Source organism: Salminus brasiliensis, chromosome 7, assembly GCF_030463535.1.
Source record: "Salminus brasiliensis chromosome 7, fSalBra1.hap2, whole genome shotgun sequence".
Lineage (NCBI taxonomy): Eukaryota > Metazoa > Chordata > Actinopteri > Characiformes > Bryconidae > Salminus > Salminus brasiliensis.
In genome coordinates, this window is record NC_132884.1 from 43,525,906 (window position 1) to 43,536,199 (window position 10,294).

Genomic DNA, 10,294 nt, shown 5'->3' on the forward strand with positions numbered 1-10,294 from the left:
GTCCTGTGACCAGTATTAGGATCCAGTATCTTCTTAAGGTTTAAGCCATGTGTGTTTACACTGGGCAGTCGAATGCGTCACTGAAATCCGAGTGCTGTGTGGAATGGAATATGCAAATGCGCTCGTTAAGCGACAAACAGTTGTTTACCCGTCAGTCCTTTTCCTGTTTTATATGACGGAACAGGAAGGAACAGCTTCAGTTGTACTGAGAGGAGTTCCTGTTTACTGGGAGGGGTTTCTGTGGTTTGGGGTGGAGGGGTTTTGGTTGTACTGGGAGGAGTTTCTGTTGTACTGGGAGGAGTTTCTGTTGTACTGGGAGGAGTTTTTTGATGTACTGGGAGGAGTTTCTGTTGCACTGGGAAGAGTTTCTGTTGCCCTGGGAGGAGTTTCAGTTGTACTGGGAGGGGTTTTGGTTATACTGGGAGGAGTTTCTGTTGTACTGGGAGGGGTTTTGTTATACTGGGAGGAGTTTCTGTTGTACTGGGAGGGGTTTTGGTTATAGCGGGAGGAGTTTCGGTTGTACTGGGAGGGGTTTTGGTTATACTGGGAGGAGTTTCTGTTGTACTGGGAGGGGTTTGGGTTATACTGGGAGGAGTTTCTGTTGTACTGGGAGGGGTTTTGGTTATACTGGGAGGAGTTTCTGTTGTACTGGGAGGGGTTTTGGTTATACTGGGAGGAGTTTCTGTTGTACTGGGAGGGGTTTTGGTTATACTGGGAGGAGTTTCTGTGTACTGGGAGGGCTTTTGGTTATACTGGGAGGGGTTTCTGTTGTACTGGGAGGGGTTTTGGTCATACTGAGAGGAGTTTCTGTTGTACTAGGAGGGGTTTTGGTCATACTGGGAGGAGTTTCTGTTGTACTGGGAGGGGTTTTGGTCATACTGGGAGGAGTTTCTGTTGTACTGGAAGGGGTTTTGGTTATACTGGGAGGAGTTTCTGTTGTACTGGAAGGGGTTTTGGTTATACTGGGAGGAGTTTCAGGACTTTATGGCTGAGATCATGGAACGCTGGTTTTCAGTTTCCATGATGTGAAATGAACTTGATCTGGGAAGGAAATGTTTACGTCTGTTTCCAGATCAATCGTCGACAGATATGGTGAAGTGGTTGACGTGGGAACCCAGACTGGTCGTCAGGGCAACTGCTGACTGATTCTGCAGATTGAATATCTTCCTGCTCTCGTGCTCATCAGCGTTCTTTAAAATAGACTATATTCTTTCTATTTCTCACAGAGGTTTTAGTGTGTGGTAGGTTCGGTCTTTGTGCGGTGTTCTCACACAGATCTGGAAAGTCTGAAAGACGTCCAATTTAAAAGCTTGATAATCCAGTGTTTTGGAAAAAGTGTTGATATAAAGTATATTAACTATGTATAAATTCACATTGAGCCTCATTCCTGATTCAAGTTACGAAATCGATCTTCCCAAAAACCTACCAGTTTCACAGAGAACGCGTTAATGAACACCAGTGGATCAGGATCAGGGTTAGAGTGTGGATTAAGGTTAGGATCAGGATCAGGGTTAGGGTGTGGATTAAGGTTAGGATCAGGGTTAGGGTTAGGTTTTAAGGTTGAGGTTAGGGGTAGGAGTAGGATCAGGGTTAGGGTTAGGTTGTGGGCTGAGGTTAAGGTTAGAATTAGGATCAGCGTTAGGGTTAGGTTGTATCTTGAGATTAAGGTTAGGATTAGGATCAGGGTTAGGGTTAGGTTGTGGTTTAGGCTTTTCACCATTTTTTATAAATAAAAATCAATTCAATTAAAAAAATAAAAACAAGCAAAAAAATAAATAACAGTAGTGTGCAAACACAACTTTCTGCATTTTTATACAAAACAAAGTCATCAAGTAACCAACTGACTTAAAAACCCTCTTTTAGTGCAAATAACAGCAGCAAACCCCTCATTTCTGAGTGAATGTCAATCCAGCATGTGAGTGAGGGGAGGTCAGTGCGGTGGTCAGCTGTAATCTGTACTGACAGTTTGGGCAGTGGTGAGTCCCATAGTAGCATTTAAAGATGAAGTGCAGGTGTGCAGTGATGGTTAAGAAGTGTGTGGTCAGTCTGTGATGGATGCTGGAAAGGATCATTGATCCAGCTGGTTGCTGGGGGGCAGTAGTGTGGTCAGTAATCTGAGCGCCTCAGGGAAAAAGCTGTCCATCATTTACAGCAGCTGGACTCTGTATCTGGTCTCTAGCTGGGGCTGGTGGTGATCTACAGGCTCACCGGTGTTACTGATGCACCTCCTGGAAATCCTGGACTGTCTCAATGACTGTTATTGGAGTTATATTAGAGATCCCCTATACCGCATTATTAGTTATGTATAATATGTAGTTATGTATATAATATGTGTGTGTGTGTGTTTAGCTCTGCTGGGAGATGGTTTTGTGGAGGCTCCACGGTTTGCTCCACCAGGATGCGAGGTGGCAGACAGTCTGCACGATGTCAGAGAGCCGACCATCGCTCAGCTCCTGCAGGAGAAAGCTCTGTACTCGTTCTCTGAGTGGCCCAAGGTAAGGTGCATGCTTAGAGTTAGGCCTGTCAATCACTACATCATCACCTGATCACAAGTATTATTTGAACTTATCATTTTATTTATTTTTTTAATCTGATCACATTAATTTTATACAGAGTTCTGTCATACTTCAGTAGAGATGAGACGTAGTTACAGGGTTTTTTTATTAATTCATTATTTACAGTTTTTTAATTTACATTTTGAAGATCAAATAACAATAAAAAAACACTTCCCACTTTGAAGTGCTGAATCTAAACTAATGGGACCAGTGCAGAGGTGGGAGAGCACTCACCGGCTGTCCTCATCATGCTTTCTATATACCCTCTCGATAATCCCAGTAATTCCATGGACACACCCACTTATGACAACATTAGCGTGAGATTTCCCTAAACTGATATAATACCGGTCACACTCTACTCTTATTTCTCATTCTGTTTGTTCATGTGTCTATTTTACTGTCCTTTTTCTCTAATAATTACCAAATCCCTCCACAATATGCAAAGGAGCATACAGAAAGAAAGTAACACTACTAATAATAACTATAATAATAATAATAATAATATTATGAATGAGTATAGTGTCCAAAAAAACCAACAAACAAAATAAATGAATATCTATCAACAAGTTTTGCCTCTGATCAGAAGGCCCTATATATCGGTTGAGCTCTAGTCAGGAGCCGGTGTGAATGAGTAATGAATGTTGGCGTTTACAAAAAAAAATGACTCTCAATAAGAGACTGGGGAGCATTTCCTCACTCTACCCATCATTCACCAATAGCACAGGGCTGCCTGCAGACATGCCTGACTTCACCTGAAATCTGCGCTGCCAAACATTACCCCCCCCCCCCCCCCCCAAAAAAAAAAAAATACAATTGCAAATGATTTGTGTAGAAATTAATTGAGTTTTATTACAGAACAGAATAAATCGGCTTGTTTAACTAGAATTATTGATGACAGAATTTGACACCATTACCATTACAGGATTCCTCAGGAAGCACGTTCCACAACAGTGTACATACAGGACAGCAGATACAGTAATAATAATATATAATAATAATAATAAGGTTACATGGTTCTTGTATGCAGGTCTATTCATCTTTATTTGTTTCTGTGGTGTCGTTTACTGTCCATTTTCTCCAAAAAATAATAATTAATAATTAATAAACGTTTTCTCCCTCGGTCAAAGCTGGTAAGCTTTTTTTCCCTAGTATATAGATTTACCTACAGTTTCTACCCACTGTTAAATAACCGTTATTGCTTATATACCATGCGCACCAACCTAATGCTGCGCACCTGAGGCTGATCAGATCAGTAAATGCCAGGTGGAGCATAAAGGTAGTTTAGCCCACACAGGAGGGGAGGGACAGATGGGAGCAGAGACTCTCAGCAAGAGACTGGTGAGCGTTTGACAGAGGGAAGAAGCCAGGAACAAGTTAACCTGGTCCTCAGTAGAGCCTCTTAATTGTGTTTGTTTGAGTTTCATTTGGGTGTAAGTGACAGGTGTCTGTGCTCGGCCGACTACCAGGTCTTTCTTAAATATCTATCACTGCCTGAAACATGGTTATTAATGTCGCCAAGACTCATAACTCATAACCCTCATCATCCCTCCCTAAATGACTGGTTTATTACATTCCCAAAAGACGGGAGTATGGTTGGCCACCGAATTTGCACACATTCTCCAAAACGTGGTTGGTGGTGCCCAATTTGTTTAATGTTATAAAATACAATCATACTATACTCTTAATTAAGTTAATTAAAACAAGCAACAATGAATTAATACATATATTTTGTCTGTGAGTTAAATAAAATCATTTGATCCAGCCGGTTGCTGGGGGGCAGTAGTGTGGTCAGTAATCTGAGCGCCTCAGGGAAAAAGCTGTCCATCATTTACAGCAGCTGGACTCCGTATCTGGTCTCTAGCTGGGGCTGGTGGTGATCTACAGGCTCACAGGTGTTACTGATGCACCTCCTGGAAATCCTGGACTGTCTCAATGACTGTTATTAGAGTTATATTATTGTTATTATAAGTTAATTAAAACAAGCAACAATGAATTAATACATATATTTTGTCTGTGAGTTAAATAAAGACTTCATGATGGTGATGGATCTCCTTCTTCCTCATCACCAGTCCTCACGACCCTTTCTGATAGTCCACCGTTTACTCACTTTCTTTGCTCTACGCAGGACCGAGTCATCATCAACCGCATCGACAGTATCTGCCACGCCATCCTGAAGGGGAAATGGCCTTCCTCCAGTCAGCAGTACGAAGCTCCCAGCTCCGCGGCCAACACCTGTGTGTCCAACAGCGCCCAGCCGAGAGCAGGGTTCCTGCCCGCCAGAATGCCTCTACCTCAGAGCCTTAACTTTAACATCCCTCACTCAGTTCCCCGCATACAGAAGGTAATCCATCACGGCTTAATTTAATATTGCTACATGTCCAAAAGTATGTAGACACCATCCTCCTTCAGTGTTTCTCCTGGCCCCTGTACTGTAGTAACAGTCTCTACTCTTGTGGAAAGGCTTCACACTAGATGTTATGAACATTGATATGAGGAGGATTTGATTGCATTTAGCCACACAAGAGCATCAGTGAGGTCAGGCACTGATGTTGGATGATAAGTTCTGCCACTGCAGCTTATCCTAAAGGTATTGGATGGGAGACTGTCAAAGTCAAAGTTAACTCCTGACTTCATCAACAGAACCAAGGGTGTCTGGATACTTTTGGACACAAAAGTCTGTACACTGTGTGCAGAATTATTAGGCAAATGAGTATTTTGATCACATCATCCTTTTTATACATGTTGTCCTACTGCAAGCTCTATAGGCTTGAAAGCCAACTACCAATCAAGTAAATCAGGTGATGTGCATCTCTGTAATGAGAAGGGGTGTGGTCTAATGACATCAACACCCTATATAAGGTGTGCTTAATTATTAGGCAACTTCCTTTCCTTTGGCAAAATGGGTCAGAAGAGAGATTTGACGGACTCTGAAAAGTCAAACATTGTGAGATGTCTTGCAGAGAGATGCAGCAGTCTTGAAATTGTCAAACTTTTGAAGCGTGATCACCGAACAATCAAGCGTTTCATGGCAAATAGCCAACAGGGTCGCAAGAAACAGTAGCAACTGAAAACTGAAAATAACTGCCCATGAATTGAGGAAAATCAAGCGTGAAGCTGCCAGGATGCCATTTGCCACCAGTTTTGCCATTTTTCAGAGCTGCAACGTTACTGGAGTATCAAAAAACACAAGGTGTGCGATACTCAGAGACATGGCCAAGGTAAGGAAGGCTGAAAAATGACCACCTTTGAACAAGAAACGTCCAGACTGGGCCAAGAAATATCTCAAGACTGATTTTTCTAAGGTTTTATGGACTGATGAAATGTGACTGACTCTTGATGGGCCAGATGGACGGGCCCGAGGCTGGATCAGTAAAGGGCAGAGAGCTCCACTCCGACTCAGACGCCAGCAAGGTGGAGGTGGGGTACTGGTATGGGCTGGTATCATCAAAGATGAACTTGTGGGACCTTTTCAGGTTGAGGATGGAGTGAAGCTCAACTCCCAGACCTACTGCCAGTTTCTGGAAGATACCTTCTTCAAGCAGTGGTACAGAAAGAAGTCGGTATCGGTCTAGAAAACCATGATTTTCATGCAGGACAATGCTCCATCACATGCATCCAAATACCCCACAGCGTGGCTGGCCAGTAAGGGTCTAAAAGAAGAGAAAATGATGACATGGCGCCCTAGTTCACCTGATCTGAACCCCATAGAGAACCTGTGGTCCCTCATGAAATGTGAGATCTACAGGGAGGGAAAACAGGACACCTCTCTGAACAGTGTCTGGGAGGCTGTGGTGTCTGCTGCACACAATGCTGATCGTAAACAGATCAAGCAACTGACAGAATCTCTGGATGGAAGGCTTTTGAGTGTCATGGTAAAGAAAGGTGGCTGTATTGGTCACTGATTTGTTTTTGGTTTTGTTTTTGAATGTCAGAAATGTTTATTTCTAATTTTTGTGTTATATTGGTTTACCTGGTGAAAATAAACAAGTGTGATGGGTATATATTTGTTTTTTATTAAGTTGCCTAATAATTCTGCACAGTAATGGTTACCTGCACAAACAGATATCCTCCTAAGATAGCCAAATCTAAAAAACCCCACTCCAACTTCCAAAAATATTAAGCTTTGATATTTATGAGTCTTTTGGGTTGATTGAGAACATAGTTGTTTAATAATTAAAAAAATCCTCTCAAATTCAACTTGCCTAATAATTCTGCACACACTGTATAGAAGGTCATACCACCCCAATGTTCTCGAGCTCATAAATCTCCCCTTTGGTTAAATCCTTTCTCTCTTTCTTTTGACAGGAGCGATTGGTGACCCCTGCATTCCTCCCTGAACTCAAGCGTCCCAGGCGGGGGTTCGAGTTCGAGGCGGAGGTTCTCGCGAAGTCCAGCCATATTGGAGAAAAAATCCAAGTTGGCGTCACCCATCGCGGCGGCGCTCTCCTGCTCAACGGCTGGCAAGAAGCTGCCATGGACCTGTCCAAGACGACAGAACTCTCAGTCGGTGGGGAGGCTAGCACTATGAGTCACATGGCCCATACTGTCCAATCAGCATCTCATAAGATTCCTGGCCTGGGCTCCATGGGACTGGACATGGCTGGCATTCTGCAAGCAGGCCTTATACACCCTGTCACAGGACAGATTGTTAATGGAAGCATTCGGCGTGATGACTCCATCATGAGGAGGAGGAGAGGGCGGAGAAGAAATGTGGAAGACCCGGACCTGGGATTCATGAAGGGACAAGGCATACATTTACCTGAACAACAGGTGAGGGACAGTCAACCAAGTTGTTGTTTTGCGAGTTCAAGCCATGCTTTCAACAAACACCGATCAGCCATAACATTAGTACTGACTAGATACTGAGTAGGTCCCCCTAGATCTTACCGTTTGACAACTCCACAAAACCTCTGAAGATGTTCTATGGTATCTGGCACCAGGACTAACAGTAGATTCTGAGATTCTGAGTGAGCTTCAGGTTGCTCATCACAACTTTCCAACTCATCCCATCCAAAAGTACTGGATGGAGCTCCTCCACCATCATTCCAGAGAACACAGTTCTTCCACTGCTTCACAGCTCCTCAATGCTGGAACGTCTCTGGAATGATGGTGGAGCTCCATCCAGTACTTTTGGGATGAGTTGGGGATGATGAGGTGGGGTGGTGATCATCATCCAACATCCTGACCTCACTAAGACTCTTGTTGCTGAAGGCAATCAAATCCTCACAGCAATGCTCCTCCTCCAAAATCTAGTAAAAAAGTCTTGTTCTCTGGACAGTAGAGACAATTACTCCAACAAAAGCTCCAAAAAAGGATCAACTATTTTATATAGCCTTGATTTCAGAAGAAACGATAATCAATGAGCAGGTGTCCCAATACTTTTGTCCATATAGTGTATGTAGTTTTGGTCTTTAAAAGACCCTTTACGACCATTTCTTCATCATAAAGAAGAACCATTTAATGAACTGTTGTTTCTGTGAGTAATTGTGGAACTGGAAGGCGGCTGGTTGGGCCGATGATTCTGCTTAATGGAGAGTACCAGAAGTATCCAGACTGAATTCTCACTGTGTTTATGTAATCTGCAGGGGCGACCCGAGAGTATCAACCACGCCATCGTATCCTCAACCTCTTCTCAGCCTGAATGCCCCGCTGCCTCTCCTTCAGCTCCTCCTCCCACAGAGCCGCTGACCACAAGTGTTCACAGAGAGGCAGCCAGTAAGAGCCTGATGGAGTGGCTCAGGCAGAACCCCAGCTACAGCATGGAGCTTCCGGCTTTCCCACCGGTGAGTGTGGAGAGCACCCTGGATTAAAGAGTGGAGCTCAACTGGACACCTTAAATGTCAAGTACTTTCATATGCGTATGTCGTAGCTGTTGTATTTGGATGCACTATGTGTTGTATTTTTAAGCCTGTTTTTGTACACTATATAGATCCGTAGCTAATTTCATTTTAGAGTCACGTTTAGCTCTGGACTGATATTCAGTAATGGTTGTCGGCAGTCCTTCAACCCAAGCATGGTTTTCCTGGCCTGAAATGCAGCCATTTCATTTAGAAGAAGAATTTTCTGCTGTCCTGCCTCAAGGTTAAGAACTAGTTTGAGGCATTTGATGAATCTAAGAGGTTCACATGCTTCTGAACTACTCAAAAAAGAATAAAAGTAAATAAAAATAAATAAATAATAATAATAATTATCAAAATAATTGTAATAATAAGTTAAATTAAAATTATGTGTTAATACTACTAAACTAGTTTGAAATGGCTAATTTAAAAATGCAGTATACATTACAATGTTTTTCATGTTATGTTATATAACATATATATATATATATATATATATAACATGAAAAACATTGATGTATACTGCATTTTTAAATTAACAATTATATATATATTATATTATATATTATTATTATATACACAAAAATGTTAAATAATTATTACTTCCTCTCCTTTAAGCCCAAAATTGCAGAAAATTGTAATTTAAATATTAAGATTGGTGTAATACTATATATACTAACTAAGCTGTTACTGAAAAAAGGTAAACTCCTTAGTAAAACACTGATATTGGAGTAAACACTAATAATGACACTTCTACAGAAAGTGGTGGTGGTTCTCCATCACTGTGTTCATCATTAGAACATCTCTAAAGTTCTCCTCATGGAGTCTAGTGTTATTTAGAGTTCTCCTCAGATCAACACCTGGTTTGGTGGTAAATCAGGGCTTAATGATGGTAAATCAGGTGAGCTGCTGCTGCTGCTGCTGCTGCTGATGGAGTTGAACACATCCTCCACGTTGTGCTGGCTGGACTGGGGGGCGTCCAGGAGAACCCTGGAGGAACCGAGCTCTGTTCTTCAGACTAGCTCACCGACAAGATCTCACTACTTTCTTTCTTCAGAATGAGAAGCTCTTGTTTCTCCTTTTTACTGAATTCATGTTCAGCTGCTTTATCTGTTCTGCTGAGAGACGGGGTAGAGTGATGGGGTTACAGTGATGGAGTCAGGGGACTAAAAGTTCTTTCTCTTATTGCCTGCTCGTCTCTCTTCCCTCTCAGTCTCAGACTGCAGGCATGATACACAGTTTCGTTGAACGTCCGAAGCAGAGGAGACACCGCTGTAAAGACCCTACCAAGCTGGATGTGAACTCCCTGACTGGAGAGGAGAGAGTTCCTGTAGTGCACAGGAGCACAGGCCGCAGGGTAAGAAGCACACACGCACTTTTCGAACGCGTCATAATCTCAAATGATGTGAAATAATGTCAGCACTGACCTTTGATGCTTTAATTCCACTGCTGCTAGCTGGGTGGCGCTATGGCACCAGCCATTAAGGAGCTCTCACGTTGGCTGGACGCAAACTCAGAGTATTGCGTAGCTCCTGACTGGGCAGATGTAGTGAAGCATTCAGTAAGTCTTCCACAGCAACTCAGAAGTCAATGCAGGATGATTTACTAATGATACAACACACTAATATACACAGTATGTCCAAAAGTATCCAGACACCTCTAATGAGTGAATTGCGGCCATTTAAGGTGACCCATTGCTGACTTGGGTGTTTAGTTGCAGTTATACAGCTTGTATAAGTCACCATGGCCCCTGTGCCCCTGGGCTAGAGGGGTATAAAGCCCCACAGCAAAGGAACTGTGGTCTCTAGAGTGATGGAGCCCTGTCCAACTCCTTTGGGAAGAGCTGAAGTGGCAGAAATAATCATCCAGCATCAATGATGATCTCATGGGGCTGAATGCAAT

General features: G+C 42.8%; 1 protein-coding gene across 3 annotated transcripts in view; it reads left to right on the plus strand.

Annotated features, from left to right (window-relative positions):
• Positions 1-10,294, plus strand: part of chd6 (chromodomain helicase DNA binding protein 6) — a 68,835-nt gene that overhangs the window by 52,292 nt on the left and 6,249 nt on the right. For all 3 annotated transcript variants that reach the window (XM_072684945.1, XM_072684947.1, XM_072684946.1), the window contains exons 32-37: positions 2,350-2,495; positions 4,681-4,896; positions 6,861-7,325; positions 8,141-8,338; positions 9,606-9,749; positions 9,849-9,953. In XM_072684945.1, coding sequence (XP_072541046.1) covers positions 2,350-2,495; positions 4,681-4,896; positions 6,861-7,325; positions 8,141-8,338; positions 9,606-9,749; positions 9,849-9,953 — 1,274 coding nt within the window. The remainder of the gene's footprint in view (positions 1-2,349; positions 2,496-4,680; positions 4,897-6,860; positions 7,326-8,140; positions 8,339-9,605; positions 9,750-9,848; positions 9,954-10,294) is intronic.